Below are 21,739 nucleotides of genomic sequence, written 5' to 3' on the forward strand. Positions count from 1 at the left end.
CTCAGATGTGCAGGGATGGTGAAACAGTGCTCTGTGTAAGACTCGCTAGCTCGACGACGCCGGACCAAAGGTGAAGAAGATGATCAGATAACCGACCGCTACTACTCATATGTACCACCGTAAAGAGCCACCAACGGCTCATAAATGTCAGCCATGTGGTGACCTGGCCACGAGGTCCACTAGACCACCTTCGGTCGTCGGTAGGTACCCTACCACGTGTCACTCCCAGACCAGAGGTCCGTCCAGTGCGAACCAGTCCCAGTGTAACCCACTGTCCAACTCTGTGTCCTATGAAGTGACTGTAGCCCTGCTACACCCTCCTTTGCCAAAGTTTCCAAGGGCCTACCTGTTTCACTTAAGTGAATTCTGCCATCTTCAAAGAAAACAAGCTGCTTCATCAAAGCATCTTCAAAGCTTTCACAATCCCTCCTTTCATGGTCAGTACTGTCACACCATATACATCTGTGTACAAAGCCGTCTCTGTTTTGAGGTCATTGGCTGGTAGGTTGGCTTGATGGTTATCCCTTCTCTTCTAGCCTTGCAAGCTTTAACTTCAGCGCTTGCATTCCTTTAACAATATCATCTAAGACAGATTTGTCACTCTTTGGAACCATAATAATAGGCTTTATGGAACTCTTAGGAACTCTTGAGGCTTGAGTAGGGTTGACTATCATCTTGTCTCTCCATCGTCGTCGCTTAGCTAGCTGTGAAACCGCATCTTCGACCTCATTCCAATCGGTCTTTAAGCCCTTTTCAACATCCTTGTCCTCAAGTAGTAACTCCAGCTTCTCTTAAATCTGTTTCACTGCAGCTTGCAAAAAGAGCTTTGTTTTCTCTAAGTTTTGGGTAGCCTTTTCAGTCCTTGCAATTGATCTTAGCGCCGTTCAAACTCCCTTAGAAGTTCGGTAGATGAAAGTCCCTCTTTTGGCTGAACTACCCATTCTAGAAATGTCCTCTTTGTCACCCTTTCGAAGTCCTCCATCAAATATTTTTCCTTGAAGGCTAATTTGAATGCTTCCCAAGTTCCCCCATGTTGATTTCGAATTCGTCTGATCTCAGGTTCCATGGCTAGTTGATAACTTTGTACCATGTCCGCTGAACTCGATGTAGCTCCATCTCCTTTATATACCCACAAAGATACTTTGTTCCATCTTTACCTTCAAATTGGTCCATTTTCTTCACCACTGATTGCAGGGCTTTGGTTGATGAAAGCTCCCTTCTTTTAGCAGCTTGTTGCTGCTGCATAAACACTGCAAAGGCTTGAAACATTTGCATTGTGACCGGATCAAATCTCACCCCTTGTTGCTCTTGCTGCTCCATAGCTTTAAATCTTTGATTTGAGACCTTCAAAGAAGCTTTTGAACCCTCACCTAGCCTGCTTTGTGTCGGGTTCACCAGAAATGTGTTAAGACTTGCGTAGTACAGCTAGGAAAGCGTCGGGCGTCTGACTGTGAACAAATCAAAAGACACTTAAAATGAACAAAACTCCAGCCATGGAAGCTTCACTTTAAAAAAGAACCAAGTTCAACTCAAAAGTCTTGTGTGTGTGATGAATTGGAGTAGCCTTGCTTCCAGTTACACAGGTACAGCGTCTGTTTGCACTCTCAAAGACCCTTTCTTCCTCCAATTCTTCGCCAAGGCCATTTCATGGAAGCTTCAGCACTTCCATAGACAAGCCCACACACCATTCCTACCCACACGCACGAATACAGGGTAGGAATAGTGTGGGATTGCACTAGCACACCATAGAAGCAGCCTGTGTATCCCTTCTTAGAGAGGCTCCAAGTGTTGATTTTTCCTTCACAAAAGCTCTCTCTTTCTTAGTAGTCACGCCCACCGTTGTTAATGTGGCATTTTGAGCTATTGTTGGCCATTTTGGGTTGTTTTTTACCATTTTATGCCCTTCTTTGGCCATTTTTAGCCAAAAAATGTCCTTTTTACCCGTAAAAAACCAATCAAGCTGGAAATCCCTCAGATTGTGGAAAAATCCCCTTGGGCTAAAACTACATGTTGAACCTCATTTTTCCACTTGGCAAGCACTTTGATGCATCATTTTTTTGGTCCAGATCGCGTGCATTGAACTTCTAGGTGAAATGAGTGCCATCTCGATGAACTTGACATATGTACATTTCTAAAACAAATTGGGCATGATTATATGTGGTAAAACACGCAACAGTGCCATGTCCAAGGCCTCGCCTGCCTGGCAAGGTATGCACACGACTGCAACCGTGTCAACCGTTCTCACATATATGACACTATGTACATTGTAGCATTTAGTCCCACATAACAAAAGCATTAAGAGTGAGGTAGATATTTTAGTTTCACATTATAGACGTGCCATGGCACGACAACATCCAAAAGCTCCTCTCCCCGAATGGGTAACTGTAGGCCACTCAAACCAACCTCCTGTGAGGCCAAAAATCTGATCATTGTCTCTACGTAGAAAAGAAACGGGAACGGGGCAAGAGGGGAGCCTTGCCGTATTGAGTGTGTAAGCATAAAGCGTTTCCCTCGACCTCTTGTTAGCAACACCTAACTATGAGCACACCTGTATAGAGACCATACACCCCTTTAATCCATGCATCTGAAAAACCCATCCTGCGCGAAGTTCCCTCCAAGAAGTCCTTGTCAACTCTGTCGTAGGTCTTCTCAAAGTCAAGGAGTACCACAAGATCCTCTCCTCGCAGGCGGGCGAGGGCAGTCTCCTCCCAAAAGATGAAGATGTTGTGAAGGATACTACGCTCCTTGACAAAGCCCGTTTGAGTCTCATGTATGATGCTCTCAAGTAGTGGCTGAACTCTTAAACTCCGAGCCTTTGCAAGAATTTTGTAGGTTGAGTTCGGAACGGTCCACTGCCGAATCACATTGGGAGATCTCCCCTCCTTGGGGATGAGGTAGATCATACCCTCGTTCATGCTATCAAGCATCTCCCCAGTCTCCAAAATGTGCTGGTAAGCACTACATAGGTCCTGTCCACCAAGCACCTCCCAGTACTCCAAGAAAAAGCTAGGAGTCAAATCATCCTCTCCTAGGCAACTACCACAAGCGAGTGCTCTGAGAGCCTCTGGAAGCTCCTCTGGCAGGAGAGGGCTCTCAAGCATGTGTCGCATCTCCTCAGTGATGAGGCAAGGCATCTGTGCCCATACGTGCTCTTTGCATGCATCCTTGCGCTTTGATTGCGGCTCAGTTGAGAGCAAGCCTCCGTAAAATTCAGTGGCTACTGCTCATATGTCCTCAAGCTTTGTGGTTACCATCACATCCTGTGTCCTCACCTGGCGAACACTGGTCTGTGCATGGCGGGGACACACCATCTTACAAAACTCCCCAGTAACTCTGTCGGGTCGATTGAGATGCCTGTCTATGGTAGGCAAACTCATGGCGCCGCTCCTCAATGGTTATCATCTCCTGTAAATCTTGCCGTCTCTGGTCCATCCACGGACTACCTCGGTGTTGCTCCTGCATCCTCTGTAAGGAGTCAATGCCCCAACGTAGTCGCTTCTCCTCTACTCGGGCCACAGCCAATTGTGTTGTCGACTCTTAGAGGAAGAAACGACTAAGCTTACTGAGGCCATTGGCCACTCTAGCAGCAACCCCCTGTGTATCCAGACTCTCGGTCCACAACTTAACCACATGCTCTTTGAGCTTTGTATCTAGCAAAATCATCTCAAGGATGCGTAACATAACACTCCCGCTCCTCTGCATGTCGGCCAAAGTAAAGATCACTAGCGTGCGATGAGAGAGAGTAGTCCGTGCCAAAATGCATGATGAACCACCCAAGTCACATAAGTGATCACTAGCATAGAAGCGATCTATCCTAGATAGATTCACTATGCCTACTCTACGGTCAGATTGGGAAAAAGAGAGGCTGTCTCTGATGGTCGTGCAAAGCCAGCATGCTGCCATACATTCGAGATCCTCAATGTCATACATAGTTGCTCCCAAGCAGCCAACTCTGTCCCATGTACAATAGCATGACTGCCACCAATCTGTCCGAGGGGTCCTCAAGCATGTTGAAATACCCCCCAATGCACCACTGCTCTGCATGGGGTAGGGACTCCTCCAAATGTGACCAAAACTCAGCCCGTGCACTCGCATGGTTGGGCGCATAAACATTCAGAAAACCCACAAGGCAGCCATGTTGTATCTGCATAGTGACCCACTTGGCCCTGCGTGGCACATTGAGTGGCTTGCAAGTTGCCACTTGGCGCTTCAAGCTTGAGAGGGAGGGTAAGACTCGAGAGTGGCTTCAAGGCTCAAGCTTGAGAGGGAGGGTGAGACTCGAGAGAGTGGCTTCAAGGCTCAAGCTTGAGAGTGTTTGAAAGTGTGAGGGGTGAGGGTGAGCTTTTATAGAACCCCCCCCCCCCCCCCCCCCCCCCCCCCCCAAGGAGCTTGCAAGCTCAAGTGTGAACCGCCCCCAAACGGCTTGGCGCCCGTCCATTTTCAAAATTTGAAAACTGCCGCTGCTTTTAAATTTCAAATCTGCCGCCCGCATTCCCCTTGGCCGTTCCGGCCCGTTCCCCCCGTTCCGGCCGTTCCGCTGTTAGGTGAGGCATCCGGAACGCCAGTCCGTTCCCGAACCCATTTCGCCAAATTTTACCGGCTGGAACACCGTTTTGGTAAGGAATGCTGCCGTTCCACCCGTTTCCTGACTGTCACATGAGGGGGCTTCATCTAAGTCCTTTTGGGGTGGAGCAGAAGCAGTGAGCAGAGTTCTGCACCGATGTTGCAGATCTGGCTTTTCTTCCTTATTGATACTTCACAAGGTACAATCAGGGGGTGGTGGTTTTTATGAAGAGGCTGAACTGCTTCGCTAAGAAGGGGAGCACAACACCTCCCCTTAGACGAAGAGGCTCCTTTTAGTAGTCCATTTGATTTGTGAATTCCCATTCGGCACAATTTGAACTAATTTTGTCCAAGAGAAAACTAAGTGTATATCTTAATGCCTCCTAGCGCGTTCCTTAGTGGGACAGCTTAATACTAACTTAATGCTTAGAAAATCATGATTGACCTTATGCATGGTAATTTTGTGTGTGCGGCAAGATAACAGCTTGCCAAATAATACGATTTTCTAACACTTCGATCCTACCTCTTATTGCTTTCATAGTCTAGTTTATGCCTACATTTCTAATTTCACAAAATATCTTCTACATACAAAATAATTTTGCAATATTTAAAGCATGGTGAAAAAAGAGAGTCATTACAATTAAAGCTAACAAGGTTGTCATTTTGAGTAGTGGCTTGAACAGCTAGATTCTTGATAACTAAAGGAATGATTATTAAGCTGCTCGCTGCTGCTGTCCATACCCCCTTGCTCTCGCCATCGTTGCCCCATCGCCATCGCTGCCCCCTTCCCCCGCCCTCGCGTATCTTCTTCCCCTGCTCCTGCGTGCAGCCCTCAGCCCGCCCCCTGCGCGCTGCAGCTGCCTGCAGCCCCACTAGCCCGCCACTCCACTCGCTGCCCTCCCGCTGCCCCCTGCCCGCTACACCTGCGGCTGCAGCCTCCCGCACGCTGCCCACCCATCCCACCCGCCGCTGCCCAACCCCCCGTCTGCCTGCCTTGTGCCTTGACCACCATCATTCGTCTACACTCTGTCGACTTCTCTTTCCTACTTGACGGGTCTCGGCACCCTTGACATGCTCGGTCCAGCAAGATCTCCCTCGTTCGTCGACGCTCCTCCGCTTTCTTCACAGCAGCAGACACAAATGGAGGCTCATGCTCTGCCACAGAGGGACTCCACGGAAGCCCCCTTGCCCGACCCGGCTGAGCCCACCATTTGACTTGCTCTCTCACCGACAGAGCAAGCAAACCTAGCCGCAGAGGTGGACCGCCGCCTGCAAGATTCTCGGTACCAGACCGAGCAGAGGAGAGCTGCGTGATCTTCTCCAAGCCCGCCTTCTCGCAGAAGTGGGCAAGATCTTGGACGTTCAGTTCCTCGGACGAGGCTACTATCAGATCGAGTTTGAGACCTCCGAGATGGCGTCCAAGGTCATCGCCATGAGCCCCTTGACCATCCGAGCAGTACGAGCCCACTTTCGACAGTGGAGACATGGTTTTGACCCTACTTCAGATGTTCTGGTAGAGGAGGCAAACCTTCCCATCTCCGTCTGCTTCCCTAGTGCGGAGGGAGTACCTACCACTTTTGTCCAGGATAGGCTCAACGATTGGGACTATCCTGAACACACCTCGCACAGCAGCCTCAGTAGCTGCCAAGGCGGCTGGCATTCCCTCAGTTTGCGTTTTGGTTAGGGACACCCACACTCTCCGGAAGGTCATCCTACTTCCTCTGGTGAGTGGGGCTTGGTTTAGATAGAGCGTGGAGTATTCGGGCCTCCCAAATCAATGCTTCATTTGTCGACAGATGGGCCATCTCGCGAAGGCCTATCCACGGAGGAGGCCCTGACCTACACCACAGGCGGAGGCCCAGCCTTTAAGGGCTGGCTAGCAGCAGTAGGTAGAGACACAGAGCATAGAAACAGAGCCGCCCTCCGAGCCTGTGGCTCCAGCGGAGGAGGGATGGTAGCAGGTTCGTGGTCGTCGACGGCACGGGCCTCAACGACAGTCTGGCACTGAGTGTGGTCCTCAGGCGCCTGCCCAACAGGAGTGGGTTCCCACGGGAAACCGATTCGGTCCTCTCAGCAGGACGAGGTTCTTGCTCCAGCCTAATCCCCAGCTTCACCCTCGACAGCCCCCCCTCCTCCCGAGTTCCCCCCCTCCTCTTCAACACCCCTCCCCCCCCCCCCCTCCCCCCCCTCCTGTTCCCTCCGCCTCTCTTCCTCGCCCCCCTACCATTGCCGATTCCCCTCGCCCCTCTTCCAGGTGAGGAGCCATGGAAGGAGTTCTTGCTACACCGGCTTCGTGCTAGGGTCCCTCAGGCTGGAGGCCCCTGGCGACCTTCGACCAGATGGATTTTTACAAAGATGCGCAGAGTTGGCTTGAGCAGGAGACTGGAGGACCGCTTCGCTGTGAGTTTGCTCCGATCTTGGGAGTATCTGCGGCGAGGCCTGGAGCAACGTCAGCCTACTTGCACGGAGGAGCGCCCAAGACAACCCTTGTTTGGAACCCCATGGTTAGCACTCCGAGAGGCCACTTGGTTGGTAGTCGGCCTCATGTTTCTTGGGGTCCAAGGCAGCGGGTCTAGCAATCTCTTTAGGTGACTGGCTATAGTTTTTAGGCTTGTCAGAGGAGCTGCAGGGCTTTCAGCTTCAGGGCATCAGAGGGTGCAGAGCATGTGCCAGGACATCTCAGAGGCAGTACCAGCTGAGTGGCTCACGCCTCTCGAGATAGCAGCGCCCAGATGGATGGGAGCCTTCACGCGACTGGAGGTTCTCATCTCAGTTTGGGCTTATTGAGAGACTGTACCCTCCTTGTTTTTTGAGATACAAGGTGAGGGACGCTTACATCGAGTTGCAGTAGAGGCCCCGCAGGTGGCAGTGTTGTTTTTAGAGGATCCGAGTGGTGGGCTTCTGTGGGAGGACTTGTGTCAGCGATCCTGACCCAGCAGCTCTTGAGACTGGACACTGGAGACTGTGGGCTTGGGAGAGCTGTCCACTGGCACAAGTACAGTGGGATCTTGGAGAGTGGCTTTGAAGGGACCCTTTCTCCTCTGCAGACCACCTGTGTGTCCCTTTCTTTCAGTACACTGTTCGCCTGGGACGTCACATACTGACAGCATAGAGAGAGGCTCGCCCTGCGGCAGCAACACCTCATTGGCAGGAAGAGGGTCTCACAGCTTTGAAGGGACCCTTTCTCCTCTGCAGACCACCTGTGTGTCCCTTACTTTCAGTACACTGTTCGCCTGGGACCTCACATACTGACAGCATAGAGAGAGGCTCGCCCTGCGGCAGCAGCACCTCATTGGCAGGAGGAGGGTCTCACAGCTGAGTTCTTGGTAGCTTTTTGGGAGAGGTTGTGGGACTCTAGACAACCAAGGCGAGTCACTTTGTTCCAATGGCTGATCGCACACAGAGCTACAGCAGTTGGGAGCTGGCTTGTACATAGTGGTCTCTCGGCCGCATGTGCAGCTTGTGACCATCTTGTGGAGAGTCAGCGCCACTGTCTTTGGGACTGTCCTATGGCACAGCAGTTGTGGCTTCGTGTTCTTCGGATTATGCCTGCTCTTTCCACGGCTCGGCAGTACACCTGGGGGGCTGTTGCTTGGTCCATTGTCACGGGTCGGGCACTTCAGTTTGAGCTATCTTCCACTAGCAGGATGATAGTGATGCAAGGGGGGGGGGGCGACCTACACTCCAGCCTGCCACAGAGCTTACTCCACAGGAGTGGTGCATAGAGAGAGAGGAGTACCGGGAGCTCATCAGTGGCGTGACACTCTTGTTCATCTGGCGGGCCCGTTGCTTCCGCATCTTTGAGGCTCGCCTTGTACCACCAACAGAGACTGTTTGTGATCTTTGGCTAGAGCTGATCCATACTCTGAGAGGACAGCTCGAGAGACTCCAGGGCAGCTCCGACCGCATGCGGGAGCGCCGAGAGGCTTTCCTTCGACTCTGGCGTCTTGGGCCTTTTTTCACCATGGTTCAGGGTGTACTTAGATGGCATTACCGTCCACTTGTGTGGCTTTTCCCTCCTCCCATTACCTGATTTAGCCTCATTGTACATATGCTGTTTTTTCATTGGGAGAGTCTCCCCATCATGATTGTTGTAGCACTCTCTTGAAGAGGTGGTTGTAGCCCTATGGGCAATTTCATTAACTAATAGAAGGATCATTTTCTCGGAAAAAATAAATAAAATAAAGGAATGGTTGCACTTTGCTACTCGTTCCTGCCATCTTTGCTTCAACCGATACGCCCTCTTTGGTGCTATGATGAAAAGGAATTTTGTGGAGAGATGAGAAATGAGAGGATTTGGACTTGTAGATCTTTGAGAGATGAATGAGATGCATAAGTCAAATCTAAAATCAGGTGAGGTTTGGGGCTTGACGGGCTCCATGAGAGTGAGGTTGAAGTGACACCACACTTTAAAGATATTCGGGGTGGGGGGGGGAGTCGTCTTTTATAGCTGCTAGGAAGGGGGTCTCTGAGAAGGGAGGAAGGAGGATGTAGATGGGTAAGTGCCAACATGGCACATCGATAGAGTGGATAGATGTGCATCCACATTGTGCTGGCATGGTGAGGATAAGCTAGGGTGTGCTCTAGATAGAATAGGGTGTGGTTTGGTTATAATAGGGTGTGGTCGTTGCTCTGTAAGGCACCACATTGACGTGCATGCCATGCAAGCATCTGCTTCAAGTAGGGCGATTCCACATGGTTATAGGCGATAGAATAACCACACGGTGAGGATAAAATAGGGATTTCTACCTTAACTAGGGATTATGGTAGAACTTGGGTGAATCATCGTTATTTTTGCAGTATAACATGCAAGTCTCAAGATGCCTTGGGGATCATAAGGATTATTTTCAGGACGTAATTGGGTCATCTATGTTCTTACTATGTTGGTCAAAGTGTCCACTTTTTCAGACTTTCAACTCTCCTTTGGCTATGAGCCTTGTCTGACTGCTGTTCAGAAAGCCCTCCTTCAGGTATTGCTCTACTCAAGATTAACTTCTTAAAGTCAAAAGTGAAATATTTATCAATCAATGCGCACGTTGGACAAAAACGGTAACTTGTTTAGAAGGAATACATTGGCTACTTTACAATTGGGTTTTTACAAGAAGGTGGTGTGGAGAAAAGGTGGAAAGCCGGCAGGGACGTGGTGTGAGAGAAAAATCCTGCATATCTGGTGCTGGTTTTGGACTGTGAGATTAATGGATAGAAGGTGTAGTCTCGACAGTTCATATAGCCAGATGCCTCTTTTTCAGTGTACCTTGGGAGATGACATATTAGATTTTCTAGGGAACTTGCCAATCTTGGGACAAGGGCCAGCAGCCTGTGCAGCAGTGTTCGTCTTCCTATGACATTGACAGATGTATTGTGTATGGTGTTGGGGCTAGGAATGCTTGTGGGACACAAGAGGCTGGGCCATTGTCCTTCAAGATCGGAACGGTGTAGGTTGGAAGGAAAAAAGAGAGATGTTATAGAATTCTTTGAAAGGCCTTAATGGCCCATGTATAGATTTGATTACAACAATCATTATGACTATGGGGAAATCAAATCGTACAAAATAAAAAGGATCTTGTAACTTATTGCTACTAAATTGCTTGTGGGCCATATGCCCCCATGTAAAATTTTGACCTGGAAGGCCACACATAAAAGAGTTATGAAGAGTAGGAAATTTTCTTTGGCGAGGTTGTCAAGATCCCAACTGTGCATTCCTTTGAAGGAGAGGTTTGCAACCATTGCTAGCATGGAGTTCAGGTTAAGTGTAAGGAACACTTCTCCATGCAAAGTCTTTGGAAGTAAGTAGGACTCAAGAAACACAGGGACTGAGATTGCAGGGCCTCAGATGGTCATGCCATCTTGATTTTGATGTGAGGGAAACTTGAATACAGAAGTTCTTGTGAGTGTTAGCCAAAAGCTATACTTGGAGCTGGCGAGAAGTTTGCCCGTACTAGGATGGCACTCAATGAGTTTGCAAGCCAATCATGCGCTTGTGTGCCTAGGGATGATCTATCGATTCCAATGTAGATCTGTGGAATCAGACTAGACATTGGAATCAGCTTATGCTTGTGGGGTGAGATCTGCAGAAATTGACAATCAAAGGAAATTGAGCCATCCAGTAGATAACCAAAGCAATTGAACAGGTAGGAGGCTTTGTTTAGAGGAGCTTTTTGATCTTTGTGTCCGTTGCATGTTCAGAGTCAGTGGTACTCTGAGCTGTACGAATGCTCCAAAGGAGTATACTAATTTTCTGAAGTGAATAGTAAAGAATCTTGGGAGTAGGTTGACTTTTAATTCATGAGAAATGACTCTCACAGGACTTATTCAAAAAATGCCTAAGGAGAAGGTTTTCTTCAACCAAGTTTGAGATAAAAAATGAGCTTAAGGGAAGTAGTAAGAGAAGGGAGTTACTATACCAAAGTGATTCTCATAATGATAGCCAAGAAAATGGGAATGGCTCTCATGCCATTTGAAACACTAAGGTAAGCATTGATAGTGGATGGAGAGCATCTCATTACGTTGCCAGTAGAATGACTACAGAGAGCCTATTTTATAGGCATGGGAGAGTGATTTACATGCCATCATAGATGATAATTTTGTGAAGATATTTCAAAAGAAGGAAATTCAATTTTACGAAGTGGGCATGCTTTCTTTAGGTTTGTGTGGATGAACATACATGACCATTAAAGGATCATACATCTGTGTGCGAGAGGAGGTTTCTATTTGTGAGGGGGTGCATGGCTCACCCAACACCTTGATGAATCTTGAGTGGAACTGCCACATGGCCTGTTTCAAGTTGCAAGAGAGAGGGGTGGCAAGAGGAGCAGAGGGAGGTGCTGTGAACATGAAAGAATGGGGCGTCTCTGAATGGAGGAAGTGAGGTGGTGATCAACTCTTGTAAGCTGGTCAGCAGGTTGAGGCAGTTGTGGGTCTACTGTTTTTGTTCTGAACTAAATGGCTAGTGCTTTAGAACTGAATCCATGCAATAAGTGTGTCAGATTCAAACAATGCTGCTTTTCATTGGTTTTTAGCTTCAAGCAAAGGTATCATGGTTTTTTTGATCTAGATCCATGTTTCTGTTTCAGAACACTCGTGGCAGGACCACTGGAAACAGTGTGTGTGGTTCATCCCTGGCCATGGTTTGAATGTTCAAGACGGTGAAGACGTGAAAGTTTGGGCTTGTCATGACCAGATAAGCTTCAAGTATCATATAAATTTAGCAAGAGGGTTTGATGACAGTTTCATAATATCTGAACCAGAAACTAGGATGCCATTCATGAGGCCAGAAAGGATTGGACTGCTGGGATCTTTAAATTGGAGATCAGTTGTTTTGAATGCGTTAAAAAGAATAGTAAGCATTATATTAATTACTTTTTTGATAGTTACATGCTCATTACTCTGGTCTGAATTTTATAATCCCATGTTACTCTGGTCTGAATACCAGCTTCGCCATGGCTCCCCTTTGTGTCTAGTGGTTGATGATAGTCTGCCATTGACTATCACAGCTGCAGCAAGCTCGACCTCAGCATCAGTGGTCTCTATCCTACCAGGGCTTCCCAGTATCAATTTCAATTTTGTCGAAAGTTTGCTCAAGGCAAATGGTTTGCAGACAGAGCAGGTGAAGATGGTTCCAAAGAAAGCCAATGAACTGACTGTGGATGACTTTGGCGGAAGAAAGGTTTGAATCATTTGGGTATTTTCAGAATATACTTTAGGAAATGATCACTCGCATTAGATGTTTGGTAAGGGTTGTGTGTGATTGTGAAACAGGTGAATGTTCTACTAGGAGAGCCTTATTATCTTGCTTGCGAAGACATGGTTCCATGGAGGAATCTGCGGTTCTGGTAAGTGTTGCTCCCTGGAAATAAGTATATTTGAAGCTACACAGATTGTGGTTGAGGCACTTACTATTACATACATGGTTTGTGGGAGCTTCCAGGTCGTCGTGATGCTACATTAGCCCTTAACATGTGTACTGCAGCTCTGTCTCTGGCTCTAAGTTACATAGGTGACATATCCTGGCTCCTGCCGGAACCCCTCGAAATCGGCCAGTCTCGATCTGGAGCTGATGTGAGGATGTGCATATCCGTCCAATAGCGCATCTTATCCCATGAGATAAGTGTGTATCCATGTATGCAGGCCTAGTCACAAAGCCGTCCTCTGTGAGTTGGAGAAGATGCTCTCTATAGAAGGCCATCTTTGTGCCCAACTCCTGTGTCGGCTGTATCCATGTGCTCCTGGTATTTAACTGAATCAGATCCTCACGTATGAGTCTGGTGATCTCTGTCCGTGTGAGAGACAGGGAGGGTGCATCCAGGGAGTATTGAAGCGGAGGTAATCTATCCATGTTGAGACCATGCGACTGGAACCATGCTGTCATCTGTCCATACCAACATGCTGTATCGCCTTGTAGAGCTAGTTGTCGAGATGACAAGCTAAGCATATCTGTCCCTGGGGAGATCCCATAGACCATGCATTAAGGATACTGATCTCGTCAATGCCTCCACCACGGGGGAGGGGGGTGGGGGGCGGCTAGCTCTCGGCTCGGATAATCTCATGTGGTACTGAGGCCTTATCCCAAATCATCTGAGCGATCATAGAGACCAGAGGCCTCTCCATACATCTCCATCCATATGTGTTGCCAGATCTCCCATGGTGGTCTACTGAGGATCCCCATACCTGAACTCCATAGAGCATAACTAGAGTCACTAGAGTGTCAAAAAGCCAAAGCTTTGTTCGCGGTTCCTAAAACTGAACTTGCGAACACATCCTCTCCAGTCCTCCCAAAGCTGCATATGCTCTCGTCAGTCTAGTCTCTGATGCTCTTCTTAGTGAAAATACCGGTCCACCGAAGACTACCCCAAGATAAGTATATGCATCTGTGTACTCCACAGTCTCGTGGCCATACGTAAATGTGGGTGCCGATCTCCTGACCCACTGTGGTGGGGTGTTGAACACCATAACCTTGGTTTTCCCCAGATTGACAGACAATTAACTGTCATGAGCAAATGTATGCAGAGCATCCAAATGACGCTGCATCCCCTCAGGAGAGTCAGAAATCAGCACAATATCATCAGCATATAGTAACAACGGAATCCATGTCCCTGCTAGCTGAGCCCCCCTGCCCCCCTGATGCTCTACATAGTCCGAAAACTCATCCACATACATCCCAAAAAGAGTCGGGGATAGGGGGCATCCCTGCTTTACTCCAATGGTGGAGTGGACCATGTCAGACATTCCCTCAGTGGTGCGTACCCGCCCCATCACTGTCGTGTATAGAGCCAGAATACCCCATATCAGCTCTGTAGGCACACCCATGTCCTGTAGTCTGCGTTTAAGTCTAGCTCTCGGCACTGTGTCAAAAGCTTTGCGGAAATCCACAAAGCTACAATAGATCCTCTTGCCATGGTGTCTACCCTCCTCAATAATAGTTCTGAGTGTCAGAATCTGGTTAAGAGTGGAGAAACCTCTCTTGAAACCTGCTTGCCCTGGTGCTCTTATGCCCTCTCGCTCTGCCCATCTACTCAGCTCCTGCTCAAGGACGGATACGTACAACCTAGCTAATGCGCGACCAACCATGGCTCGATTAAACATCATAGCCAGGAGCTCTGCAAGCATATCTCTGGCATGGATGAAGTGCTCTGCTACCAAACCACCATGATCATGCGCTCTCGTTGTCTTCATCATGTCAATGGCTTTCCTTGCCCTCTCGGCAGTAAAGAAAGAACTTGTCTCCAGGCATGTCTCTAGTGGGTCCGATAAAGGTGGTTGCCTTGATGTTGTGTAGAGAGACATGGCTCAATGGAGGTGACCGCTGGTGGTGGTGAATGCTCATGGAATAGTCTCCATGCTTCGCCGGAGTCGTGACTTATAAAAGCTGATATAGATCCCGCTCTAGCTGAGTTAGATGGGCCCTTTTCTTTCGTCGCACTAGGCGGCGAAAGATAATCCGTGACTGTCTATGTGCGGTAATGCCCATGAGCACTTCCCTCTGTAGTTTGATCCTCGTCTCTCTGCACTCCTCATCATACCAACTTTTCGGGGGCATCCTCCTAGATCGTCTCCGTGTGTGCTGGCTGTGGGGGTATGCCTCTGATGCTGCATCATGGAGCATCTCTGTTAGTATGTGAGTGTGTTCATCTACTGGCCATCCCGGTTCCTGGGTGCATAGCTATCTGTATATCTCATCCATATACACAGAATCCGTCTCCCTCATGAAGGTATACCGAGTGTGTGGGGACCTTTCCTAATGGAGCTGTGGTGAAGTGGAAGGTCAGGGTGAAAGACACGATAGCATGATCAACTACTACTCCAATTGGCCTAGTGCCCACCATGAAATCCTGAAAGAATGGAATGAGACCTGGCTGGGCCATAACATAATCCACTGTGCTGGCCCCATGTCGGTGTGGAAAGCAAGTAAAACCTCCAGCTGTTGAAAATCTTTGTAGGCCATTCACAATGGCGAATTTGTGTGAGGTTCCCATATCTATAAGTATCTGCCATATTCAGTGTATTCCTCATCTTGTGATAGTCTGGATAGACCCATCTCTGTGACGTACAACTCCCTAAGCATCTCTTTGGAAGTATCATAAAATATTGTTTGGTGGTGGACAGTCCTAGCATTGAAATCCCCTAGTATGATAATGTCACCATCCTTGGAAAACTCCCATATGTCATTATCCAAAATAGCAAAGGCGGATTGTCCTCTAGGTGATGCATATACTGACGTACTAGGAGGAAAGTAACAAATAGCAATGTAGAGGTATCTGCCCGTCTTTGCCCTGAGCCTCACCCACATGTACCTAGCGTGTTCATCCTTGCGTGCTATATATATCATTGGCTGCAGTTCCTCCCTAATTAGAACTGCCACTCGCCCTGAGACCCGTCCTCCTCGATGCTCCGATCTGTTCTCCTGTCTGCATGTTGTCTCCCATCTATATCCGCTCACCTGTGGCATGGATTGTCCAGGTGCTTGATGCGTCTCAGAGTAGAAAATGATGTCTCTCCCCGTGAAGCTATCCTCAAAGGCCCCTACATCAAGACGGAGTGACCCATTACAATTCCAGGTTGCGATCTTTAGTGTGGTCCCATAGGTCTCGCGCCGTCATGCGGGGCGTCGCTCCAATATCACCACCTTTCCATCCTTGTAAAAAGCAATCTTCCCCTTTTCCCTTGCTGCTCTTATTTCCGGCATTACTTCTTGCATATGAGCAATCTGCGAGAGGGTGAGGACATCTCCAAGAAAGATGCCAGTCTTCTTTAGAGTCAGTCTCTTCTTCAAGAAGTCTTTCTTCGCTTCCATGGAGGGGTAGCGGAGAATGTGTGCGCTTTCCTTCGAGGTTTCTCCGTTGCTCCCACTTTTCTTAGTGCCCACTCTCCAAGCCCTCATATGCGTCTACTCACTGACTCCCATCAGAGTCATGAGTTCTTTCACCTCTTTATCCACATTATCTTGGTCTCTGAGGCCACATACCCTTACGTGTAAGGCCCGTACACCTCTCCTTTGCTCCTCTTCTCGTGTCAAGTTGATGATGGTTGGCATGGGAGTGGGGGTTATTTCCTTGCCTTTCCCTTTCTTGACAATCTCGATCCATTTTTCAGCCTTTTCTGCTTTTTGTTGGGTCTTTGTGATGACATCTACCCACGAGGTCGTCATTTCTTTTTGTTGCTCCCCTCCTTTGATGGCTCGCACTTGTTCCTTAATCGTGTTAAGCTCTTCAATGACAAAGGGTTGAAGCTCTCCTTCTTCGAGGACACTCTGCGATCGCACCTCTGCAAGCTCTTTCTTGAGTAGTGCGATTTCCTCATCTTGGGCCTTCACGTGATCCTCGAGTGTGTGTCGGGATTTCCTGTACTGCCACTCGTGCGTCGCGTTCGTTCATAGTACCTAAGAGGTGGCGGTTGATCTTGCTGCTGGACTCGCTCAATTCTTCTTTGCACTTTTGTATGGCATCCTCCACCGGGTCATCCTTGCTATTTTGCTCTCTCATGGTTGAGAGGCTGCAGCAAGAGAGGGAGAAGGGGACAAAAGCGAAGCAAAGAAGGTTTTTTTTTTCTACGCGTGCAAGCTCTTTCTCTCTCTACGCCTCTCTCTCTCTCTCTCTCTCTCTCTCTCTCCCCCGAAAAGTCCCCTCTTTCTCTCTCTACGCCTAAAAAACTCCTCTTTCTACGCTCTGGGACCACACTCTCTCTACACTGGGAAAAATGCCCATTCTCTCTCTACGTAAGGGCTGCCGAAAAGAGGCAGCGAGCGGGGGGTGCAAGGCAGTCGTGAGCCGGCGCAAGGGGGCAGAGAGAGAGAGAGAGAGAGAGAGAGAGAGAGAGAGAGAGAGAGAGAAGGCGAGCGAGCAGGGGGGTGGGGGGGTGCAGAGCACGCAAGTAGGGGGCGGGGGGGTGCAGAGAGCGAGCGGGGGAGGGGGGATGCAGGGCAGTCTCGAGTAGGAGCACGAGGGCAGCGAGCGAGCTAGAGAGAGGGAGGGCGAGCGAGCAGGGGGGCTGGGTGTAGGGCGCGCGAGCAAGGGGCGGGGGGGGGGGGGGGGGGTGGGTTCATAGCGTGTGTGTGTGTGTGAGAGAGAGAGAGAGAGAGAGAGAGAGAGAGAGAGAGAGAGAGAGAGAGAGAGAGAGAGAGAGAGAGAGAGAGAGATGAAATGTTATATTTACGTCTTCAAAAGGCCAAAGTGACCTATGAGACCAAAAAGTTACAATGTGGTGGATCCGATACAAAGTCAGAGTAACAAAATTAACAACAATAACAAAATAAATATACTATGGAATCCTAAGCCGCTTGATGTGAACTAAGCAGCTGGTTGGGATAGCCAAATAGCTAAATCACAGGAGATCCAGCACCGGTCGCTGGTGGATCTCATCAATATCCTCCATGGTTAGTAGTCCGACCGGGGGTTATGCATGCCTGGCCAAAGTGACCCGAATCTTCTGATGCAGCCTCCGTTGATGCTGTGTAGTCCTCCACGGTCGTGGGTGTCTGGATCTTCCCAGCTCAATCGCTCGGTCGATCAATGTGCCTCTGGTGTGAGGCAAATGTGAGCTCTATTGTGGTTGTAACTCCTCCGGTTGTCCAGTGTCTGTTCTAGATAAATCTGTGATCCGTCTCTGAGACTGGCTAGCCTCTCCTCTCATTAGGCTCTCCTTGTGTCTGTGGAGCTCGAGCAAAAACAAACCCAGGCATCTTTGATCTTCGTACCCCATGACTGTGGAGAGTTGTCCAAAACCCTCTCTGAACAAGCAATGGAAGCGGCCTCGTATCTCGTAGTAGACGGGGAAGCGGCATGTGTAGAGCAACTCTGTCTCAGGATGCATGTCACACAAGGGGCATGTCCTGGCCTCTGGTGGTACTCCGGTGTATCTCCAAGTCTCATCCGCAGCTGGTGTGAAGACGTGCATATCTGGCCAATAGCACATCGTATCCCATGAGACAGGTGGGTGTCCATGTATTTGGGTCTCGTCACAAAACCGTCCTCCGTAAGCTGGAGAAGATACTCTCTGTAGAAAGCCATCTTCGTGCCCAGCTCATGTGCTGGCTGTATCCATGTTCTCCTGGTGTCTAGTTGAGTCAAGTCCTGGCGGATGAGCCTGGTGATCTCGGACTGTGTAAGAGTGAGAAACGGTGCATCGAGTGAGTACTGGAAGGGTGGCAATCTTTCTATGTTGAACCCATGCGCCTGAAACCATGATGTCATCTCCCCATACCAGCATGCGGTATCTCCGTGCATGGCTAACTATCGAGAGGAGACTAATGGCACGTGATATTGAAGCCTTGGCTCTAATGAGCCACGAGATCATAGAGACCAGAGGTTTCTGCATGTCCCCCCATCCATCAATGCGACCTGTCCTCCCGTGATGATCCAATGAAGGTCCCCATATCTCAACTCCATAGAGCAATGCAGAAGCCACCAAAGTGTCATAGAGCGAGAGCTTCGTCCGAAGCTCCTGAAGTTGAACCTGCAAACACATCCTCTCCAATCTACCCAATGTTGCATGGGCTCTAATCAATCTGGTCTCTGTTGTCCTCCTTAATGAAACTGTTGGTCTGCTAAAAACCACTCCAAGGTAAGTGTAAGCATCTGTATACTCCACTGTCTCCTGTCCGTATGTGAATGTAGGTGCTGACCTCCTGATCCACTGTGGGATGGTGTTTTACCTGAAAGCGTGAAGGAGAGGCTACCGGGGGATGTGCGCGGTGAAGGAGTGTAGGATTGGGCACGGTAGAGCAAGGCACAGTGCTGCAGAGAGCTAGCGCTAAAGATCGAAAGGAGAGAGAGAGAGAGAGAGAGAGAGAGAGAGAGAGAGAGAGAGAGAGAGAGAGAGAGAGAGAGAGAGAGAGAGAGAAGAAGAAGAAGAAGAAGAAGAAGAAGAAGAAGAGAAGAAGAGAGTTTTAACGTCGTAGGAAACTATCCCAACAGACCTTAAAGATCTAGCCGACGAGGAGAGTTGAACTCAAGACGTGTTATTCAAGAGAGAAATGGCATATCCAATCTACCGCACTTGAGAGAGAGAGAGAGAGAGAGAGAGAGAGAGAGAGAGAGAGAGAGAGAGAGAGAGAGAGAGAGAGAGAGAGTACGATTTGCTCAATAAATTGAGTTTTTGGGTTTTCCCACTTTTATTATAAGTGACTTTAAAAAATGTGTCCAGGTTCAAATTGAACTTGGACAAAGTATAAAAATATACAATAGAGGTCATTTAGGATCTTTAACCCAACAACCTGCCACTTAAAGGCAGAAATGACGCCTTTAAGTTAACCATCTCCCACCAGCTGTATGCAATGCTGATGTTGAGCCTTAGCAAGACTCTTGGTGAGAACATCTGCAGGGTTATCCTATGTATGGATTTTAGTCAAGGTGACTAGACCATCCTCCAATACCTGACGTATGAAGTGGTACCGCACATCTATGTGTTTGGTACGTGCATGAAACATGGATTTTTTGGCTAAGTAGACAGCACTCTGGCTATCACAACCCAACACGAGTGTATGAGCAGGCATACCAAGTTCTTTTGCAAGTCTGCCCAACCAAATGGACTCCTTTGAAGCCTCTCTGGCTGAAATGTATTCAGCTTCAGTAGTACTCAGTGGCATAATTTTCTGCAACCTAGAACACCAAGAGACGGCACCACCAACAATAGCAAAAACATATCCATTGGTAGATTTCCTGGTACCCATGTCACCTGCCATGTCTGTGTCACAATATCCCTGCAACTTTAAGTCACTTTTGCCATAACAAATACACTTTGATTGTGTACCTTTCAAATATCTCAAAATGCATTTGACAGAGAGAGAGAGAGAGAGTTCTCGAATTTATGCCTCCGATTATCCACGCCTCCAGTTTCTAGTTTAAAAGTACCATCGTCTGAGGATTTATGTCAAATTGTGCACATACATTATATATTGACTCGCTCAAGTTACTTTGTAGCTACTCCTTGAATATTATTTCCTCCCAAACAAAAAAAAACTCGTGTAGCACCTTAGACACCCTTTCACCCTGGTCCCATCCCCTCCAACGTGAGACTTGTTCTAATGACACACCATCGCCTTCTTTGAGCTTACTAGTTTAGGCTTGTTGTGTGCTTGGAGCCATTTGTGGATCACACATGGTGTATCAGCAAGTTCCTTGCATTGACACGTGTGACATATGCACACATTTTTGGTGCCGTTGCCGGGGAATGCCGTGCATTAAGCTCTAGTAGCACTCTGTGCTTCTTTGTGGTGCAATTTCTATTGTAGGAATGGCAACCATAGCATACATAAGAGAATCACAAGCTAATGCATAAGGGATTCCCTTCATTGCCATTAATGCCACCTCATCCTTCGGGCAATCTGCTTTGCTAAGCTTAGTGTATGGAGGTAAAGGTACCCCAAGAGACTTAGCATCAGCCATATTAAATTTGTCAAGTACTTTTGCAATGTACCTTTCTTGAGATAAAAACAGAAATTTCAGCTTTCTATCTCTTTTAATACGCATGCCCAAAATATGCTCTACATCACCCAAATCCTTCATAGCAAATGTTGAATTTAGTTTACGTTTCAGAGCATCAATTCTAGTCTTATGTTTCCCGGCAAGCAGCATGTCATCAACATAGAGAACAAGTATGATGAGACTACCATCTTCATCCCTTTTCGTATACAAACAATGATCCGCATGGCTGCGTTTAAAGCCTTGAGACAGCATAAAAGTGTCAAACTTCTTATACCGCTGCCGTGATGATTGTCTCAAATTATACAAAGCCCTTTTCAGTTTGCATACAAGTTCCTCGCGTGTAGGAACTACAAAACCTCAGGTTGTTTCATGTATATGTCCTCTTCAATGTCACCATGCAAAAACACCGTCTTTACATCCATTTGATTCAATTCCAAATCAAGCACCACAACGAGAGTAAAAAGGACACGTAATGTTGTAAGCTTTACAACAAGGGAAAAGATTCTTGAAAATCAATTTCTTCTTTTTGTGCATATCCTTTTGCAACCAATCTTGCCTTGTGCTTTGGTTTTTCATCCACAATCTTAATCTTGTACACCCATTTGTTAGGAAGAGCCTTTCTCCTTTTAGGCAATGGCACAAGATCCCAAGTATCATTTGCATACAAGGATTTCATTTCCTCTTGCATTGCAAGCTCCCACTTATTGCTTGACTCACATGACTTAGCCTCTCTATAAGTAATAGGTTCACCCTCATCTGTCAACATTATATGATGCAAAGAGGGATTAAATCTCTGCGGTTGCCTTCTCAAACGAGTTGACCTGCATACCCAATGATCTACATTCTCAGGCAATATCTACATCATAAGGCAACTCATTTTTCAGCTCTATCATGCTGCTGAAAATCATTTTCAGCCAATTTAGGTGGTTGTCCATCCTCATTAGGAGCATCAATATCATATCCTACCTCTTCTGGATCAAGGTTAACCGGCTAATTATCAATTTCAGCTTGCGGTAATGCATCTTGAGGCTCTTTTCGAACATCAACGGTTGGCACGGAAAGCTGAAATCTGACTGTTTTCTTGTCAGCATCAGATTCTGTAGCATACTTAAGCAATTTTGCCTCATTGAACACATCTCGGCTGCGAATTACCTTTCTAAACTGTGGTAACCACTCTCTATAGCCCATTTCACCTTCTTCCTTAAAACGTAGGAAGACTCCCTTAATGGACTTTATATCAAGCTTTGTTCTCAAGTCAT

General features: G+C 47.9%; 1 protein-coding gene across 3 annotated transcripts in view; it reads left to right on the forward strand.

The window, feature by feature from the left end:
* Nucleotides 1–21,739, forward strand: part of PRMT7 (protein arginine methyltransferase 7) — a 204,769-nt gene that overhangs the window by 149,643 nt on the left and 33,387 nt on the right. For all 3 annotated transcript variants that reach the window (XM_086497858.1, XM_086497856.1, XM_086497857.1), the window contains 3 exons: nt 11,637–11,902; nt 11,996–12,229; nt 12,322–12,395. In XM_086497858.1, coding sequence (XP_086353984.1) covers nt 11,637–11,902; nt 11,996–12,229; nt 12,322–12,395 — 574 coding nt within the window. The remainder of the gene's footprint in view (nt 1–11,636; nt 11,903–11,995; nt 12,230–12,321; nt 12,396–21,739) is intronic.

The sequence above is a fragment of the Adiantum capillus-veneris genome, chromosome 24, assembly GCF_014529385.1.
Source record: "Adiantum capillus-veneris isolate H3 chromosome 24, ASM1452938v2, whole genome shotgun sequence".
NCBI lineage: Eukaryota > Viridiplantae > Streptophyta > Polypodiopsida > Polypodiales > Pteridaceae > Adiantum > Adiantum capillus-veneris.